Source organism: Euleptes europaea, chromosome 2 (assembly GCF_029931775.1).
Source record: "Euleptes europaea isolate rEulEur1 chromosome 2, rEulEur1.hap1, whole genome shotgun sequence".
Classification (NCBI taxonomy): domain Eukaryota; kingdom Metazoa; phylum Chordata; class Lepidosauria; order Squamata; family Sphaerodactylidae; genus Euleptes; species Euleptes europaea.
This window is the reverse complement of record NC_079313.1, coordinates 41,401,045-41,422,816: the sequence shown is the minus strand read 5'-3', so window position 1 is coordinate 41,422,816 and position 21,772 is coordinate 41,401,045. Positions and strand designations below refer to the sequence as shown.

Below are 21,772 nucleotides of genomic sequence, written 5' to 3'. Positions count from 1 at the left end.
ACAGTCTGTAACATCACCATGGGCTGGAAATCTGTTTCTCACTCTTCTATCTCTTTAAATTTTGTAACATCCAGCCTAATGGAGAGGTTTGGTGAGCTCAAATGTTTGCACAACATTTTGAGTCAAATTGGTTTGTCTTAATAAAAGGTATTAAATGGATTATAGTTATGTGTTCAGCCTGTTACATTTGTGTGTGCATGCACATGTAGACTGGGGAGAAGGGTATTGGAACAAAATATTTAACTTACTTCTACCTGCTATTGTTCATACAAATATTTTAGACTGAACTTCCTTGAAAGTTAAGCCTAGCTAAGGCCACCTAATACACTGATAATGTTTATTTCAGTCATGTTTATTTCAGTCTATGCTGTGTTGGCCACACAGTTGTTGCATTTAGAAAAAGAAAAGAAAATACTTACAGGAGGTCCTTTTGGTCCAGGAAAGCCAACCGGCCCCTGTGGCCCCTGCGGTCCCTAATATCAATCAAAATCAAATGCAAATATCATTATTAGTATACTACTACTACTACTACTACTACTACTACTACTACTACTACTACTGTTACTGCCACCATGGGGGCAGTCCAAATATTTTACAGAAAATGTTGCCATGCCAGGTATTTATATTTATAACAGAACAAACGGATGCAGAGATTACAATGGATTTAGAGGAGCATAGTTCTGTTTAGGATTACACTGTAAATCACTTTTCTCTTAGGCAAATGCCCAAATTGTTTTACAAACACAGTAAAATCCAATAATAAACTATTAATTTACTGTAAACTATTGTCAAATAATGCATGACAAATGCCATATTAATATCCACAAACAATAATGTGTAACTAAAATCTGTAAAAAAAATAATAAGATCATTATACTAATAAATAAGGGGAGTAAAAAATCAAACTAACATTTGTTCTCCCTTTTTAGTGCTACTGTTGTTGCTGAAAAGCTGAACAATCTCAGTAGGGAAATATTTTTTGTCACAGCAAGTATACTAAAACACAGAAATGTATACTCATAGCCCAAATGCTTATATACAGATGGCACAGCACAAGATTTGTCTATTTCCATTTGGTGTGAGATCTTTAGTTTTCATACATTATCAGCTGTCAGAATTATGCTAGTAATTTCAGTGATCTAGAAAATAAAGAGTATTTGGAATAAACCTTAAGACACTTGAGCACATGAAGCTGCCTTATACTGAAACAGACCCTTGGTCCATCAAAGTCAGTATTGTCTACTCAGACAAGCAACGGCTCTCCAGGGTCTCAGGCAGGGGTCTTTCACATCACCTACTTGCCTGGTCCCTTTAACTGGAGATTCCGGGGATTGAACCTGAGACCTTCTGCATGCCAAGCAGATGCTCTGCCACTGAGCCACGACCCCTCTCCATGGCTTTCCAGGGTCTCAGGCAGGTCTTTCACATCACCTACTTGCCTAGTCCCTTTAATTGGAGATGTCGGGGATTGAACCTGGGACCTTCTACATGCCAACCAGATGCTCTACCACTGAGCCATGGCCCCAGTCTTCTTATTTGGTCTTTCAGTGGGAATAAGGTGCTAGGAGCTGTGCCAAATATCGATATGACATAGTCCCCTATCCAAGGAAGGTTAAAAAGCAGAGGATTTCAAGGACAGAGAAAATTACAGCCAACCAAGGTCACCCTCCCATCCCTTTCTACCCAACTATGCTTTCTACCCACTTCACACACCTAAGGCAATAAGTTCATATGAAACAGGCTTATAGTGAGTCAGACAATTTTATTTTACATATTAACATTTTATATCTAAATTTCTTCCACCAAGGAATTTAAGGCATCATCCTTGGTAGGAAGATAGGATTCTCAGGGGCCTCTTATCCAATTACTGAGTAGATCTGTCACTGCTTAGTTTCAGCATAACGTGCTCTCTAATCATATCCGGGAATGATAGGTCCACCAAGGCCAACATTGTCTAGTTTGACTAGCAGCAGCTCTGTCAAGAACCACCACAGATATCTAGGTCAAGATACCTGCCCTCTTCACACCAAAACATCACCTGAAAACAAAGCACATGACCTGCCAGCTCCATGAGTCCTCAAGGTGACCAGGAACCTTGGATTTGAACCCCAAGTCTCCCCCTGTATTAACTGGCAGGATCTTACTAAGGTCTCAGGCAGAAAAAGATTATTGCTGATATCAGAGATCCTTTAACTGACTATTCCAGTGACTGAACTTGGGAACCTCTGGTTGAAATGCATGTGCTGTACCAATAAGCCACAGTCCCTTCCAGAAGGGGAAAAATATGTCTTCTTCAACTCATTAAAAAAATGACAGATCTGGAGGGTGACTTCTAGTGTTTACTCTTAAGCAATTACTCTATCTTGCTTCATGGTAGGGCCAGCCCTAAGAATCTCAAAATCCTTTAAACTCTTCTCCCTGGAATCTAGAATTAAATGAAATGCATGGAGAAAGCCACATTGCCTCTTGCAACTGGAGAAATGTATGAGGTATATTCGAGAAAGCATCCTGCATGCAGGAGGAGACAAAAATAGCCAAAAAACCAGCCTGGATCCTGTTAAATTGTGATCATCATTTATATATGGTTCATGCTCAGCCAGGTGGCTGCTCAGCAGAGGTTTTGTAATACTATATACAATTCCTATACCCAACTGACAGCATTGCAGCTGAAAACAAATGAAGGCAGAGAAGACTGCTTACAAAGTAAAAGGAGGGGAAGGGGGAAAAAAGCCTCAAGTTAGATTCACCTTAAAAGCGGGGGTATCTAGATGCCTATTTTTTTAAAAAAGCTTCACTGGTGCTTATTTTGAAATAAGGCTACATGTCAAGGACAATCAGGTTTCTCTCTTATTTGTATGTTACTTCTTCTATTTTTTATCATGTAAGCATAACCTATCTTAATGAAAGGGGGAAATGCTCTTGAAATTGTATTACTAATTTGGGACTCTGAAACTGACACATCATTTGGAAAACCAAGCTCTGGAATACCAGGATGATACTGTTCATTATTGTGGTATGTTTTTATTTCAGTGATAATAGACTAAAGGGTTCAGAACATCTGAACTGAAAATGGTCCTCTAAAACTAGGCAGTTTTGGGGAAAATGTGCTTTTCTTGTGAACAGCCTCAATCAAGAGTACATGGATATTTACTGCTAAAGGGACCACAAAACATTTCCCGGTTGAAGACTTCCTGTGTACCAAATGCAGTTGATTAGTTCTATGGCTTCCCTTTGTTTCTTATCAGTTACCCATTCCCCTCAGTTTCTTCGCTCCATCAAAATCAGAGTTTTTTTCTCCCCCAATCAACACCTTTATTGGCATAAAAAATCAGTTTATGTTTGTGAATACAGATAAACAAGAAGAGACCCTGTGAAGACTCATGGAAGAGGGGAAATCCCATATTTTTCTATATTATGCCATGCTGTACAGTTTTTTAAATAAATGGGAGGTTATAACTATGAAAATATATAACTTATTTAAAGCATATATACCCCACCTCTCCATAGAAGTATCTGCAAAGAGGCCTATAGCAAGAAATAATTATAAACACCAGCGAAACCGTATATAACTCTGTCAGACAGAATTATAGTTTGTTTGTTCGTTTTTAATAGCAGATGTTACTTTGGGTTAGGTATTTGTGTATTTTGAGGTACTGTATTGCCACCCAGACTTTGTCTAATGATTAAGCTCATCTAAAATAACTTCTTGCCATTTATCATTAAGGGCAAAAACTCTCTCTCCTAATAACTATTTCATCCTGTTTGTTGAGTGAAATTAAGCATGTGCGATTTTTATTTTAGTTTTTAAACCTATCTGCCACAACCAACCTACAAAACTGGGCATTTTCACACACCACACAGCATAAGATCACCAAGTGTATACTAAAAAGGAAGCTGTAGCCAAGTATGATACACACACTTGCAAAGATATGTTATGTTTCACTCCTACTTTTACAATTTTAGGTGTACTCTTCATGCATCTTAGCAGTATCAGCTACTATTCTTCTCATCTACTACTCTCCCAGCAGGACTTCCACTGTCAAGAGGGATTACAAAACTAAGGGATTGCCTCTGGGGCCATAAAAATGATGCTTATGAACTATGCTGAAAAGAGATGAGTAGTTTATTAACTAGGAGCTGTACTTCACATGGATTTCTTATGCATTTCTCTGCATAAACTGGAAGCTTCCCAGATCAAAGTGTTATCATTCCTTTTGTGAAACATTTTTTTTAATAAGGGCTTTGATGTTTACCTTTGCATACTAATGCAAAAATCACATACATTTCATTATTGGGCTGAGATGTTTATGAAAAAGCTTAGAGGGTTTTGTTAGTACTTGAGTAGGATGAAATACATGGAATACAGAATGGAGAAATTTCTTGGAAACGGCTCACTGTCGTTTTCTGTTGACTGTCAGAGTACTGCCAGCTGCAGCCTGGATTAAAGCAACACAAGGGGCACAACAGGGTGATACAATTAGTTCTAGGGGAGCAGCTTCAACCTTTTCTGGTATATGATCTTGTTAATTTTAAATGGCAGCGAGTGAGCAGGACTTATTCTCAACAGTGCTACTCTGGGGTTTTTCTAGTTAAGCTACGGACAGCCACTGAAAGCAAATGTGGCACCATGAGGAAATGTAAACACAGGGTTTCAGAGAGAAACTGAGGCACACCTTGTAATCGAGGGCTGGGACTGGCCACCTTTTGGGCAAAGTGCACCATCAGTAAAGTTCCAAGCATGGGATTGCATGCACTTCCTGAGATGGTTTTGTCCTTAGCCTATTTAAATAATAGACAGGAGTATGGATCAAGATGGAAAGGTAGCCATAAAAAGAACTGTATGTTCATTTGCTCATACCCTTAAACCCTAGTGTGATTCTAGTACTAACTCTGGCATATTAGCACTCTGTCAGCCCATTCCTGAGTATGGGTGGCTCAGGAGCTTAGGAGGCTCGAGGGACCTTGCGCCAGCGCAAAAGTCACTTATGCCGGCACACACAGCCTAGCCGCCGGCGCAACGCCAGTTACTCCAGAGGAGGTAGTCGGCGGAGGGGAAGGTGCGGCCACATAAGTGCAAGGGCCGCGCCAGCGCCTGAGTGGTGCAGAAGCGGCTGGTGGTGGCCGCAGGGGCATTCCCGGGGGCGTTCCTGTAGCTAGGAGGCCTCCTAAGGCCCTTTCGGCCTGGGAACGCCCCCTTTTCCCACTGAAAAGTTATGCCAGGTCTTGACCTGGCACAGCCCATTGACCACCATGCAAACACTCCGGACCCTCATCTCTCCCCTGCACCCAAGCACCACCCATCTCAGCATGGCACCTGTGGAACCCGCCTAGAGGCCGGTCAATGGGGCCAGGGCAGGAAGTGGCAACACCCCTCCGGAGGAGGGGCCTTGGAGGTGGGAGTTCCACTCATAAGCAGCACTTCGCAGCCGGCGCTCACTTGACAGGTAAGCCTCGTATGGGCCGGCATGTTGCCGGTCTGTGCTGGGGGGTCGGGACTTTGTGGTTTTCTCGCTCCAACTCCCCTCTCTGCGGGGACTGTGCATGGTTCTTGCTCCAACTCCCCCCTTTGCAGGGACTTTGCGGTTTTCTGGCTCCAACTCCCCTCTCTGCGGGGAATGTGCATGGTTCTCGCTCCAACTCCCCTCTCTGCGGGGACTTGCATGGTTCTCCCTGCAACTCCCCTCTCTGTGGGGACTTGCATGGTTCTCGCTCCAACTTCCCTCTCTGTGGGGACTGTGCATGGTTCTCCCTGCAACTGCCCTCTCTGCGGGGACTGTCCATGATTCTTGCTCCAACTCCCCTCTCTGGGTGGAGCTTGCTGCTATGGCTCCTCCAGCTGCCCTCTCCGGGGTGGTGGTGCTTCTGGTGGGGGGGGGGCACCTCTGAAGTCCAGTGACAGACTTTCCCTCTCCACTCTAACCGTTGCCATTGTCGAGGCGCACACCTGGCATCACTCAAGAGAGAGCCTTCACGGGAAACCGGGGCGAGGTAGCCTCTCATCCCTCTCTCTGTTTTTTTTCAGATGCCGCCGCAGTTCTGCCCAGCCTGGGGGTTCCATGCCACTCTGCCTCTCCCTCAGCGCTGATGGCCGCACCCCATGCCGCCTTCGCCCTCAGCTGAGCTCCGGCCTCCACGGACCACCTTCTGACGATGCTGGTGACGCGTGACACAGCCACAGGCCGGGACCACCCCCATGCCATTGGAGCGTGACCCCTGGGCAGCCACAAAACACACACTGACACAAGGACAGAAGCAGTTCTGTGAGGGACCAGTGGCTCAGCCTTCACCCACGGCCACGACTCTCCATGACCCTGTCCCCACAAACACCCCGTTGTCTTCCCTGTCCCCTTGCGGCAGATCCCGGCCCTCGCTCCTCCCCTTGGCAAGTGCTGTTTCAATAAAGGCTTTTTTCACACCTCACCCATCAGCTTGGTGGTTTGGGGCAGGGAACGTGAGGGGAATGAATGGTGAAAGCCAGCGGCCCATCCGAGGTATCTCTTCAGGGCACCTCTCGTTGGCCTATGGGCCCCCCCCCCTCTGCACTCAGGCAGCATATCTTGCGGGGGTGACCTTTGAGTTCGGGCTTTGTGGATGTGGAAATGCTTGGAGGGGGGAATGCTATGAGTGTGAGCCTCTGGCCAATGAGCCGCTCATGCGGACGTCTACAGGCCGACCAGAGCTATGAGGCTCCTAGCCACCTGGTCACAGACAGGGAACACTAGCCACATCTCCATGCCGCTACAATGGCCGCCGCCCCCCCAGCTGAGGGAAGGAATCATGGGGCGAGGGGGCGGTGGTCACGGGTCAGGTGTTGGGCGACTGTCCCTGAAAGGGCTGTGGCCGCTATGGAGGGGCAATCTCCAGGGGTCAGCGTGTGCGGAGGGGCCCCAAGCTACCCCCCTCAGTGGCCGCGGCACAGCATCACGCTCCTCTCCGCCTGCTGGTGCTGACCAGGAGGCGGAATCTTCACCAGCACATGACGCTCCCTAGCTCCCTTCCAAGGGTTCAGGGACCTGGGGCCAGACTAATGAGGAGCCATGTGAGCACTCTCCAAGCCTCTGATGGGTTGATTATGCTGCCGCCCATCTTGTTGCCACACTGTCATCAAGGCAGCAGACCATTCTGACCCCTCCACCCCTAACCCAGGAAGTCGCCATGACCTCATTCCCCCCTTTCAGCAGCACAATCACCAGGGCGCAGCGCGGAGATCACTCCCCCCTCCTCCTTGATTACTTTGACACAACTGGCTCCTGAGGACACAGGTGCTTGGCCTTTACAGAATGGAGCTGACTTCTGGGTGTGGCATCATCAAGCAGTCCATCCGTGACATGTGGGAACCACCACCACCACCTGCCCGGCCCACCCGAGTCACCCTTGGCCTGCAACCAGCCCACACCCGAGCCACCCGCAGCTGCAGCAGGGCACTGCCCCCGCACACCGAGGGCGCCCATAGGTGGCGGACTTCTGGCAGCCAGAGGGCTGTGGCTGGAGGCTCCAACCAAACCCTCAAGATTCAGTCCTGGCTGAGATTATACTGTTTCAAACAAACTCGGGGTCTGTGTAGTAGCCCATGGAGGTGGCGCTGTTGACTACTCGCCAGTAGTCTCCGAACCATCGGATGCATGCTTTGGCCATTCTCCCGGCCCCTCCCGGAGCTCTCCCGTCCTCCTGCTCCCGCCCTGCTCTCCCTGCCTCCCTCTCGGCCCCCGCCCTTCCCCCTGCCCTTCCCCCTGCACTCCTCCCCCTTCCCCCTGCACTCCTCCCATCTTGCGGCCTACCCTTTCCATTTCCATTCCGTAGCCCGCCTCCCCCCAGCGAAATCCCTCTCCCGGAAGTTGCCCTGTGGACTCAGCCGAGCCTGGCTGGCCTCAGTCTGTGCCGCAATCTCTCGCTTCTTTTAAAACTTTTGCCCTTTTCTTGGCGGCGCGCACCGCTGAGAAGCTCCTTAGGAGGCCTCCCAGCTGCGCCGTTGCTGCGCCGAGGCCAACTGCCGAGGCCCACCTGTGGCCTCAGGAATAGGCTGTGTGTTTCAGGGATCTTCAAGCCACGATGAAGATCAACTCATCCTAGAATTTGACATGGCAGAGAGAGCCCTTCATTAAAACCAGCGTAGGCTGTACAGATTAGGTTCCCAGATTAGGAATAAGGGCAGAATTATTATTTATCCACAGAGTTGGCAGAGATTGAATCTGATTCAACAATGGGGAATTTATGGGGAATTTGAGAGGCAGACTCAACAAAGTCCAAAATACATTAGTGCTTTCTACTGGTAAGCCACACTCCATACAGTGACATGATACTACAAGTGCTGGTCCCAGATATTTTCAGATCAGTGTCACACCTTTCATTGAGGACTGGAAGCTCTGTACTCCTGGATGATGAAATTAGCAGGAAGGCTTCAGTCTATCTGGGAGGAGTGTAGTTGGCCACAGCATCATCAGGTGCCTACACAGGATTGATGCAGACCCTGAAGTGATCTATGAGATTTGGTTCCATTCTTGGGCATCCAGTAGATGAATTCTGGATCTGACAGAGGGGTATGCCCATCTGCAAAAACCAATTTTGCCCATCAGGGGTACTCACTGCTGGTGAGATCATATTATGAGTTTGTTATCTTTACAAAATGAAATACCCCACAGCCAACATTGATGCAGATATCACATTATGGGGTTGGGTACCCAAGGTTGGGTGACATAAATAAAATAAATTGATAGTAAAAATTAATAAATCTGGAAGAATTACTTTTATATGTATCTTAAATATTCCAATGTATAATTTACATACCTGGGCTGTATATGTCTCCCATATAAAATGTGTGTGAAGTTATCAACCTGGTAAAACAGTTTGAAGCTGATGATTTACCAGATACTTGTATAATTGGAAATATACTATACAACCTATATACATGCCTGGTCTGATATATAATTGTCTGTATATGTTTATATATCTGTTAATATGTGTATGTTTTACATGGGTTTCAGTTGACCACTGAGGAAGGCCAAAAGGCCAAAACACATCTGGCATGTGGTTACAGTATATCAACCTTAGGAAATGCCATTGTGCTGTTTTAACTATTTTTTAAAATAATTTTTATCTTGACATAGCACCTTAAATAAATTATATTTTTCACTATCAATTTATTTTATTTATCCCACCCAACCTTGGGTACCCAGCTTCTGTTTTTCAGGTTGGGTTTCATTCCCCTTTTCTTTTTTCTTCAATTATCACATGATGGGGAACACTTATTGATATGGTAGACAATCTATATATGCCAAACTAATGCTATTGGAAGAACCTTGGAAGTCTCAATCTGCTTTTACAGTAACTTTTTCACAATATTATTTAGTATATGATAGGTAGTATTTACTGAACGGGCAATCATCTGCACTTTAACAATAAGCAATACATTCTACTTAGTGTTGTACCGTGAGCAGAAATGCCTACACATGGCTTTATGGCCATTGTTTCTTTTTTAAATCACCTGCTCCAATAGTTTAGGATGTAGTAATTTAAAAAACGAAAATAAATAAATAAATGATTAAAAGGAATGTGGGAAGAAAATGGAAGTTAGTATGCTGAAATGTTGAAGATAATGCTCATCAAACACCTCAAAATACATTTTTAAAGGTTTTTTTTTTTTTGCACAGAATATATACTGTTTATATATTTGAATACCACCTCCCATACACCTGGATGTTTCTGATTCTCAGGAAAATGACTGTGAAGTGAGAGTTCTAAACACAAAATTATACAAGGAAGACACTGATAAGGAAAAATGAGAAACAAATGAAATAAAAAGGACTCCTTGCATACCCTTTCGCCAGGTGGGCCAGGCGGTCCATCATTTCCTGAAGTGCCCTAAAAAGAAGCGAACAATTTATTCAAAGATGCAATGTACATTTGCATTAAGAGGAATTGCTAGCTGTAAAATTGGTTTGTAGATTCTGTCAAATTACCTTCGGGCCAGGTTTTCCAGTTGGACCTCTCGGGCCTCTTGACCCACGTGGCCCCTATTAAATGTGAAAGATACATAATGATTTTTTTAAAATTATGATATATTGCAGAACAACAGAATGTAAGGTTCAATTTTTCAAACACTGCAAAGAGGATAATTAATATGGAAATGCATGCAATAACACTGAGGAAGGAAGATGGAGAAAAGAATGCAAAGTACATACTGTCGGTCCTCGTTGTCCCCGTGGGCCTGGTTTGCCATGCAAGCCCTGCCAAAGACAGTTCAAACAAATGAATCTTAGTGTTTTAAGTTGAAAAGGTGGTTTTGTGGCTTCATAAGGACAGAGTGGATCTCTACTTGAATCAAAAGCTTAGACAGCACATTTGACTAACTGCTTTGCATTCAATAAACAGTTTTTTTTTCAGCTATGTCTCTCTTTTCTTAAAAGGCATAACTACAAGTTACGTGGCAAACATGCCAAATGCATCTGTACAGAGAACTTCCATCAGGAAGGAAGAAGTGCAAAAACCTCCCTCATCTTCCACTTCACAGTAACTCTACCACTAGTTCCCCACTACCACCACCACCTTACAACTGGGTTGAATCTAGGGTTGTCAGGTCCCTGTTAATTACGGACAATTGCCCACCACTCCTCAGCTGGCTGGCAGGGGGAACAGGTCAGCTAAAGGGTGGCACAATAATGTCCCTTCCGAGGTAAAACTGGAAGTGATGGGGACACTCTAGCACGTTCCTCCAAAACTTTATTGTTTCTATAGTGTTTTTGATGGATGTGCTAGAGCGTCCCCATCACTTCTGGGTTTACCCCTGGAAGGGACATTATTGCATTATTGCGTGCGCACTGTGCACTCGCAAATCCCCCCACCCCAAACCTCCCGCCAATGGCAAGGGGGAACCTGGCAACCCTAGCTGAACCCTTACCTAGTTAGAAGAAGAAGAAGAAGAATTGATTTTTATATGCCAATTTTCTCTACCCCTTAAGGAAGAATGAAACCTGCTTACAGTCACTTTCCCTTCCCCTCCCCACAACAGACACCCTGAGTTAGGTGGGGCTGAGAGTGCTGTGACTGGCCCAACGTCACCCAGCTGGCTTCATGTAGAGGAGTGGTTCACCAGATTAGCCTCAGCTGCTCATGTGGAGGAGTGGGGAATCAAACCCGGTTTTCCAGATCACACTCCACCGCTCCAAACCACCGCTCTTAGCCACCACACCACGCTGGCTCAGCTCGGCTGAGGTGAGGCCTGGATTAAATACACCCCTACTTCCATACACTGAACCTCAGCTGCAGGTGCCCCATCATCATGCATTGCAGTTAACATGCAAGTTCTACTTTGAAAAGACTTTGTTTGCTAGGCAAATGTGTAGTTGTGCCATAAGTCAAGAACATTTATTCATTTCCCCCCCTTTCAACTATATCATTCAATAGTACCTGTTATGATACATTTTTATCTCTCAGAGATTATTTTGGGTGTAGACCAATTCATGTCATATAAGTAGAACAACATGCAAGAAAACATCCTGTAAGGCGCCATCGGTGTCCCCTTCACTCATTGAGATGCCCAAGTACTGGGCTGTGGCCAACAAGCATTCCAACCAGGCCATTCACTTCAAGACAAGAACATTGCCCCCTTCCCTCCGACTGCCCCAGCTTTGAGATTCCTGCTCCATTAAAATATTTATGGTCTAAGAATCCATATTGTAAAGTAAAAGCTTCTTTTAATTTTATTCTTCTTTGTGTTATACAGGTTGAGCATCCCTTAACTGGACATCCAAAAACTGGAATGACCCAAAAACTTGAAGTTTTCAGCCGACATGCAATGGCTCTCAGAAGCGCCATTGATGGTTAAATGTACACAAAATTATTAAAAAATATTGTTTAAAATTACATTCAGGTTATGTGTACAAAGTGTATATAAAATATATAAAACATAAATGAATGTCATGTTTAGACTTGGGTCCCATTCCCAAGGTATCTCATTATGTATATACAAATATTTCAAAATATTCCAAAATACGGAAAGATCTGAAAAACAGAACACTTCTGGTCCCAAGATTCTGGGTAAGGGATACTCAACCTGTATGTATGGCAGCTGAAGCTCAGTACATGCATTGCAAAGAATCTGCTCCTAAACATGTATATAAAACTCTGATAACAAGCCACACAACGCTATATTGTTGGCCATATTTGTAAGTCCTCACTAAAATGAAACTACCAGGTTTTTAGAAAACGATTTACTGTTCTTTTCCCTCTTAGCTTTCCTCACCAAAATGTTGGTTTCAAATGCAAATTAAATGCCTTATTATTGGCTAGCTCCTTCCATTTCTTTCAGACGGGGCAAAGCCCAGCTGGAGCCGCAATAGAAATTTGAAAAAAAAAGACGGCAGGATAAATGCGGGCATTGGTTCTTCTTTCCTTAATTTATTTATAAATTAATAAAAGTGTACCAGTAATAAATAAAGGGGGGGGGGAGTTGTGAAATGGGACAAGTGAAGGGAAGGGGGAGGAGACAGACAGAGAGAGAGACAGAAAACCCAAGTATGTATTTGTTTGGGAGGGGAAGGAAAGGATTACAGGTTCAGCTCTGATACTTGAAAAGCCCACATCTGTGCTCAGAGATTGCCTTCTGAATTCTATGGAGAAAGAAGAGACTTTAGGAGTTCAGTGGTGAGCAAAAGGCACTCTGTACATATTCTGTTGTACTTTTCTTCCCCTGTGCGAGGACTCAGCTGTGGTACTGAAAATGGGCTCAGAGAAATAGATTATTGGAGGAGGGGAAGAAAATGTATGTGTTTGCTGGGTGCTGGCAATGGGAGGTTGGTGATTAAGTTTGTAAACAGAGAGGTGGATATATGCCATCAAGTCTACAAATGCTGCTTCTTAATTCTGAGTGTGGAGACAGGGGAAGGCTGCAGTTATTCACAGATGAGGAAAAGCACTCTGTGTTAGCTCAGAGAAACTTTCCATGATTACTTATCTGTTAAACCTGCTAAAGAATTCTATTGTATAGATTCAGTGAATGATTTTTGACTAGTCACTTATTGCTGTGCCTTAGGCCTGCCAGGCCTCAGCTAGCCGTCCATGATTACAAGGAAGGTACACTCCTTTGATTCATAAATGAACTCTCAAGCACACGGAAGAACTGGAAGCTTGACAAAATCGTTATAAAATGGGAATTTACCGGAAGCTTGACAAAATCGTTATGAAATGGGAATTTACCGGAAGCCCATTGCATCTTTATTGCTCCGTTGCTTTTGAACTGTTAAATGCTTCGCATTTCATGCATATTGGTCATGCACATGTTTCTTGTCAACTGCGGTTGTTCACTTGTTTGACTTGTACAATATATTTTCTATTAGCATATTCCAGTGTTGGTATTTAAAAGGCCATATGCTGGCCTTTTGTTCTTGTGCGGTGTTATTTGAATTCAACCCCACTGTTTAAGCACTTGTAGTCTTTCTTGAATACAGGCCTCCTGTTATGGAAACCCTATTCCCGACGCATTTGCCCTTGACCACTGCCACTCCAAGCAGTTGCGGAGGGGATTGTTTGAAAAAAGTTGGTGTTCTGTATGGCACTATGTCACTTCTGGGGGAAACCTGGAAATGATGTATGGCAGCTCTAATTTTACCATAGAGTTTCCAGCAATTCCTAGAGCTACCCAGCATCAGTCCCTGGGTTTCCCAAGAAGTGACATAGCAGCACAAGACATCCTATGCCCCATGTCCTCACCCTGGAACCTCCTGCCGGTTGGCAGGCATGGCGTGGCAGCCCTAGTGCTTTAGTGTTCCTCAGCTGTAAAACTAGACTACTGCCTTCTACATGTAGTGCAGTTTTAGTACATTTGAATTGCTTCAAATCTTTGTTATATGGACCCATCTGCTTTCATTCAGCTTCAGTTATTGCTTTCCATTTGTGGAACATTAGACTCTGGCTTGTATTGGTCTGGCCATTCCCTATCAAATCAAATCAAATGTATTTAATACAGTCCAATACCAATAAAAATAGAATCATTCCCTATCAGACCATGATGCTAAGATGCCACATTTCACCCACAGTCCCACTCTTTTGTGTCAAGGATTTGTCCTGTTCTCATCTGTAAAATGTCGGGAGGGTGTGCATCCACTAGGAGCATCCCTCAGGCCTAAAGTCCACAGGCTAATCTGAAGAAAAGCAGTGGTACAGTTCTGAATGAGGCTTTGGGGAAGAAAAAGCTACTGGTTGTGTGTGTGTGTGTGTGTGTGTTTGCTTTGGGGGAAGGATAGTATAGACCTGGAGCACCTCACTTGGCTAAGTCTCCTGCTCCCATTTTCAATAATAATAATCTTTTTAAAATTTCTGCCAGCAACAGCATGATGTCACTTCCAGGGAAACCTGGATGTGATGTCAGTCCACTTTAGGAATCACCGGAAACTCCATGGTTTTACCATACAGTTTCAAGTGATTCCTGGAGAGGTGTAAAGCTACTTCCAGGTTTTCCTTGGAAGTGATGACACACCGATGGTGCCCCCATGCCCCTGCCCCCCGCCATTTCCTGCTGGTTGCCAGGCTGTGTCTGGCAAGCCTACAACTCACATTATAATTCACAGCCTGGTTCTGGGGTTGTGTTCCCAACGGCAGTGTGGCAACATATAGGAGGGATGATGTCAGCTCCTATGGGTAAACAGGATTGTTTTCTCTGTGTACCATTTGATGTTATAGTACTATTTTGTTTTTTATTCATGAACTGTTGAGAGAATAAGAGTGCTACCCTTTTATTTATCACATTTTAATCCCACTATTCCCACAAGTAGCTCAGGGGTGTGTGTGTACATGTTTCTCCCCTCTTCCTCCCCTCCCCCAAATGTTCACAACAGCCCTGTAATGAATGATAGGCTGAGAGAGAGTGCCTGGCCCAGTGACCTTTATTTGAACCTCAGTTTCCCATATCATCGTTGTATTTTGTTAGCCCACTGTAGGAACTTTACCGAAAAGAATGAACACTCTCCTAACTTTTAAATGCACAAAAGGCAGACAATTGCAGAGTAAATGTACAGAGCATACAGAAGCGATAGATAATACCGTATGCGTGCAGGACCCCAGGGAATGATCCTCATGGAATTGGAGATGTTACACAAATATCCCTATTTTTGTTTGTGAAATTTTGGAGGGTGTACAATGGCCCTGCACAGAACATCTTGTGGATTTTACCTATCGGTGCCAACCTCCGCAGAATTGCAACTGATCTCCAGACTACAGAAATCAGTTTCCCTGGAGGAAATGGCAGCTTCGGAGGGCAGAATCTATAGCACCACATCCCCACTGAGATCTCTCCCTTCCCTAAATTCCTCCTTCCCCAGGCACTGCCCCCAAATCTCCAGGAATTTGCCAAGCTGGAGTTGGAAACCTTAATTGTACCCTATATTTTCTGATTGTGTTTTGAGCATTCATTAATGAAAAAGAGTTGTGCGGGGCTGCTGTTCCTAGCCCTGAATTAGTTGAGACAGACACCAGCTTCAAAGCACCTTTCCTCAGCATAATCCATTAAAGCCTTTTCCGAGCAGTGCCTTTTAATCAAGTCTGTGTACTCTGAGTGCATGGAGTAAGCAAGCCATACTATTTAAGATCAGACACTGCTAGTAAAGAGAGAGAGAGAGAGAGAGAGAGAGAGAAGGGAGAGAGAAAGAGAGACAGAGACAGACAGAGAGAGGGAGGGAGAAGTAATTTAAAATCTAAGACTTAAGGGAATGAAAATAACATGACAATTGCAAGCAACAAAAAGTCACCTGTAATCTGAAAGTCTTTTAGCTCCACTGATAGGATGTATATGTACTTATAATTTGTAAAATATAATCTTAGTGTATGGTGACAGTCTTTTATTACAAATACACACTGGCACCATTATATCTGTAATGGCCTTATACAATCGAAACAAGGTAAAATCCTATTCCTCTACTGTAATGCTGCTTAGCTTGTAAATCTCAGGAATAGGCAATTGCAAATGAAATCTATTCACCATGTAAAACATGGAAAGTGTAGGTTATGAACAAATGGGAACTTTGCCATGTCAAAAAAGGAATGTGATTCTGGAGGCTTTTCCCTGTCTAGCTGCAGCTATAGGAATCTAGTTTGCTGCAAAACAGAAATTTCCGTTTTTTTAACTGAATACTTTATCACCTTACCATAATACAATCAATAGTGCAACCCATCTAACATTTCTGTGGATGAATTTTTGTGACCAGAACTCCATGCTCATGTTGTTCTTGGGGTCTCCTGTCCCTCAGGGGCAGCATGAGGGGGGTACTTGGGCTGTAGCAGGAGGGGGAGGTCAATCCAAGGCACCATGTCTTTGAAAAATTCATATGGGGGAAGGAAATTCCCATTATCTTCAGTATCAGGGAATGTTTCACACAAGCAATGCTTGTCATGAATTGCTTGCCTTTGCCCATATTTCAGAGTGTAGCTGGCCAGTGCTCATATGAAGGTTGGCTTTTATAACACAGCTTCCAACGGACGTTGGTTTCAGGTAATCGGCTCAAGGCTGACTCAACCTTCCATCCTTCCGAGGTCGGTAAAATGAGTACCCAGCTTGCTGGGGCTAAAGGGAATGTGACTGGGGAAGGCACTGGCAAACCAACCTGTAAACAAAGTCTGCCTAGTAAATGTCGGGATATGATGTCACCCCGTGGGTCAGGAATGACCCGGTGCTTGCCTTACTGTTGGCTGGATTGCAACTTAATTAGTTATGCTTATTTATTCAAACCTTTGGTTTGTGGTTCAGGGAAAAAAAGATTTAGTTCCCATTCACCCCCAGAGTTCAATTAATGATTGCTCTTAACATCCCTTTGGGCTCCTAGCAGCATAAAAAATTAGCATGCCTTCACTTCATTTAATGCAATTTTTGGAGGCAAAAAATACATAGGAAAAAACCTTGCTGGAAATGCAACTGTCTGCCATCAATTTCATGTTCAAAGTGGTGAATCTACTCTCCTGCTTTTTGCGCTTCACAAAATGGATTGGTAGGCAGAGTAATGATATACATTACTTCAATTTAACTTAATGACACACTAAGCTGTCATCATCTACAATTTTCAAGCCATCCTCTCCTTTTGATAACTTCATCACATTTCTACCACAAGCAATCCGCCAAATCCAGTTGAGCTTTATAGTGAGGCAGTGACCGTCTAGAACTGGCAGACTGCATTACAGATTACACCCGCCTGCTTCAAATAAACAAGACCTATGTCTTGACTTTTCCTATAAATTTAAATATGTATTCTTCAGCATGCTGACTATATTTTTTGCTTGTTTAATCCCAGACATTTTTTTGACAAATAAAAAGAATGCTGGTAAATTAGAATGCAGATTCCAAGAGAAATTTCCCCTTAAGGTTAACTGTAGGTGTCCTTGATAATGCACAGGATATAGGAAAAAGTGCCTGTTAATCCCCCCTCCCCCGTAAATTTTCTTAAACTACTCAGTATGAGATTCTTGAGGAAAAGGTGATACCAGCCCAATATGATTCCCAATCCTTGTGATTCTGGTGCATTATCAGACTTTCCTTATATTGCTCTTTCTTTTTGAAAACATTTATTTCCTGCCTTTCCAAAAGCACAGTGACTTATAAATCAGCACTATGAGAAGCTCACAGATTGTGCACAAGGAAGATCTGTTATATTACTTGTGGTGTCAGTCACCAGGCTGGTTCATCCATTCCTGTTAATCATTTGATGGTTGAAGCGTCAGGGGATCACTTGTATGTATGAATGGGTCAGAGATGTAGTACCCCCTTAATTTTTGCTCACATTACCTCAGATGCACTGCTTTTAAGTTGCCAGCCATCAGCCTTGTTGATGATTTCATCTTTGTAAAAATGGACATATGGAGTTGGCTGGAGTGACCGTACCACGAATTCCATGCATTCAAAGGTCCTCTCTGCCTAGAGGTTACATCCATACTCCCAAATGCTATGATTTCAAGGGCCATGCCTTCTCTTTGGCAAAGAGACTCTTACTTGCACAGACTGCATGCACACAGAGCCCTAAATGTGTGAAGGCCAGAGCTTTATTTATTTGGTTCTTGTTGGTTATCCGGGCTGTGTAACCGTGGTCTTGGTATTTTCTTTCCTGACGTTTCGCCAGCAGCTGTGGCAGGCATCTTCAGAGGAGTAACACTGAAGGACAGTGTCTCCCCTATGTCCTTCACTATCCTTCAGTGTTACTCCTTTGAAGATGCCTGCCACAGCTGCTGGTGAAACGTCAGGAAAGAAAATACCAAGACCACGGTTTCACAGCCCGGATAACCTACAAGAACCAATGAACTCTGACCGTGAAAGCCTTCGACAAAGTTTATTTATTTACTTGGAATGTTGGTATACCTCACCTTTCTCCCACTACAGTCAGGACCCAAGGCAGGTGACAACAATAGATACAATACAAAAACAATCATCTATTAAATTAATTGAAATGCATAATTAAAGACAGGTGCTTAAAGCCAGATCCCATTCAGGCTGCACCATTTAATTTTTTTTAAATTTTTTTGCTGTCAAGTCACAGGTGATTTATGGCGACCTTGTAGGGTTTTCCAGGCAAGAGACATTCAGAGGTGGTTTGCCATTGCTTGCCTCTGTGTCATGACCCTGGTATTCCTTGGAGGTCTCCCATCCAAATACTAGGCAAGGTCAGGGCTGAGAGTGACTGGCCCAAAGTCACCCAGCAAGCTTCCATGGCACAAGCAGGGATTTGAACCTGGGTTTCCCAGGTGCTAGTCTGACACCTTAACCATTACACCACACTGGCTCTCTTAGGCTGCACTATACACTCTTTTACATAGTTCTGTCTTACAACTACAGTGGAAGATCCCAAGGATAGGTGCCTGTCTCACCCCTTCTAGGAGGCTGCTTCATAGCAGTGGGGCAGCAACTGAAAATAAAGGGACCCTGTTGTGAGGAGTGCAATAGCAGCACAGGTTCATTTCAAGGGTTATGGTCCTTTAAGAGGCTTTGTTCATTCATTCATTTCTACATGGATAAACGTGTTAATGGGGCTAAAGTGTAAACACAGAAATAGAAATCAAGTGATTCATGTGAACGTATAAACTGGGCAACATTTTTTCATTTACCTTCCCATTATGTGCATGGAGATCTTAAATAAAAATGATAAAATGAATGGGACATCCGTGCTCAAATGACGCTCTACAAGCAGCCAGTTTTGAGCTGTGATCACAATGCAGAACTGAAGAATAACATTCCCAATGTGAATATTCTTACTTTGTCCCCTTGAACAACTTTTTTTAATTCTTAATAAATCTTGACAATTGCTAAATACATGCAAAGATTCTTTAAAAAGTAATCAGGTACATTCTCGGTTCTAGAATTCACTTAGCAATGAGTTTCACATGTTAAAAAAGCAGAATATAAGGAAATAACAGTATCATACCCTTGCACCTTTCTCTCCGTTGGCACCTGGGAATCCAGGGAAACCAGTGGAGCCCTGTAAGGGGGAGGGAAGTAAATGCAAACGTCATATAATTTAAGTACAACTTGATCTTTGAATAGCAACCATATGATACTTCCCTGTTGGATACTTTATACCACTTTTTAACTTCCATGGATTATAACAGAATTCATGATACTATTTGGAAGGACTGTTCACTACCCAGCCAACTACAAGACACAGTTTTGGTTTTACAGATAGCTGCACCAGCCACAAATAGTTTGGTGTAACAATCTACCAACACAAACAACATGACAATCATGGTTAAGGCTGAGGGATCCATCACTTATAAGTTTTTTTTTAAAAAAAAACATTACAATGCATCATATTATATAATACAAATAATATACTGTAACTATTCTAGACAAAAATATTACTATTTAAAATACTTGCGTTGGTAGCTTACCATAATGCTTCAAGTCCGGAATGCATTAAAAATGTTAACAGTCAACTTAATTTTGTTGTTGTTGAAAAGTAAAGTCAATTGTCAGTCAAATTAAGCCACACACTCATAAAATAGGGATGGGCTCAAAGCCCAAGTACATCCATTTGAACTCTCAAGACCATATTGTTGATCTCATCAGACAAAGTAAGGTACCCCCCCAAAGATGTTTTTAGACCAAATAGCTGCACAGTAACAAAGAAATAAAAAACAAAATCCACAAGGGTAATAAAATTAGAGAAATAAGGTTTGAACAAAGGACTACACTATTATTTTTGGATTAAAAAAGCAATAGGGACAAAAACATAACAAAACGCAAGTCATGTAATTAGAGAGGATCTATTTAGAATGTGGGAACTCAACCAAAGATGAATAAACCCAACACCTTAACCCCCAATGTCTCCGATAGAAGAATATTATGACAAATCTGTAATGAAATACGATGGCTATTTAACGTATCAAGATATGATCAACACTCAAGCAGAAATCAAAATGTGGCAAATGATTAAAGAAGAGGGTAAAACTTGCAATGGCTCCTTTATTTTCAATTAGTCTCAAGAGTAAAGAAAGATTGTCAGCCTTCAACTGAAAAAAAAAAGAGACCTGACTGATGTTGAAAACCTGAAAGTGCAACATAAAGATCATTTAATGGAGATCATTTAATGGAGATCATTAAAGATTATTCCTTCCAGACAAAATTTTAGATTAATTAAGATTATTTGTACTGTATAGTCTGGATATTACAAATAAGTTATTATAAATAAGAAGCAGTTCAGGATCATATAATAGAACAACAAAACCTTTGCAGTATTGTACTTTGGATATAGATTATCTAGAAATTAATGGTATATTTGGGATGGAAAGAGTCAAATGCAGAAATGACAGTAGAAATACAATGGTTTATATATCCAATATACAGAAATGAAATATTTTCTAATGCTGTAACTTGGGTCTATCTATGACTGTATAGAATGGTGGTTGTTAGATATCTTACCTTAAGCATGTCAGATCAATTGTTTCGTATAGTAGCTGTCTCAGTGTCATTTATATTTTCTGTTTATTCTTGTTATTTTTGTATTTTATATTACTTAAAAAAAAAATCCACAGGAAAAACAAGAAAGCTGCTTTATACCAAGTCAGAGTATTTCCCCATCAGCCTTAGTACTGTCCACCAAGACTGGCAGTGGCTGTCCAAGATCTTGAGCAGAGACCTTTCCTAACCCAGTGGCAGAGATTCTTTTAACAGAACATGCCAAGTATCTTGGGTCTTTCTGAATGTAAAGCATTTATGAAGCTTCTTAGGAGATATAAGCCAATGGGACCTGAGGAATATAATCTCACTTACTTTGAAAGATCATTCCAAATTCTAAAAGTTCATATTTATAAAGGACTTTCTAACAAGATACCTCCCAAGAGGGGGGGGGGACTTCTTCCTTCCAGTCACACATCACTGTTTATTCACTTTTCTGATCTTTAATTGACCCTTCCCATTCACCTCCCAAACATCAGGACATCAGAAAAGGGTGGATTAAGAATTGTGCTAACTCAGTTTAGTCTGTCTTTCAGTATCCTTGGGCTGTAGGCAAATCAGGCACTAATAGAAGTCAGTATTTTGTTCAGAGTGAAACTAAACATTACATGTAGTTCTGTTTTGATTTTAAGTGGAAATGAGGGGGTTCGAAGGAGGTGCTTAAGCTTTTCACTTTCCTGTTGCCCTTTTCCTACAGCCCCCTCCTCTAGCTGCTTCCCCACACAATGTTTATTTAGATATTTATACCACATTTTTCTCCCCAATGGGGATCCGAAGTGACTTTTGATGTTATCCCCATCATCTCTACAACAACAACCCGGTGAGTAAGGTTAGGCTGAGAGAAAGAGAGTGTGA

The 21,772-nt window shown here is 42.9% G+C and overlaps 1 protein-coding gene across 1 annotated transcript in view; it reads right to left on the bottom strand.

Annotated features, from left to right (window-relative positions):
- COL11A1 (collagen type XI alpha 1 chain) overlaps positions 1-21,772 on the bottom strand; it is a 440,246-nt gene that overhangs the window by 112,102 nt on the left and 306,372 nt on the right. Inside the window, exons 21-25 of the mRNA XM_056844241.1 lie at positions 19,389-19,442; positions 10,179-10,223; positions 9,957-10,010; positions 9,814-9,858; positions 420-473 (exon numbers count right to left, since the gene is read on the bottom strand). Of these exons, the coding sequence (XP_056700219.1) occupies positions 420-473; positions 9,814-9,858; positions 9,957-10,010; positions 10,179-10,223; positions 19,389-19,442 (252 nt within the window). The remainder of the gene's footprint in view (positions 1-419; positions 474-9,813; positions 9,859-9,956; positions 10,011-10,178; positions 10,224-19,388; positions 19,443-21,772) is intronic.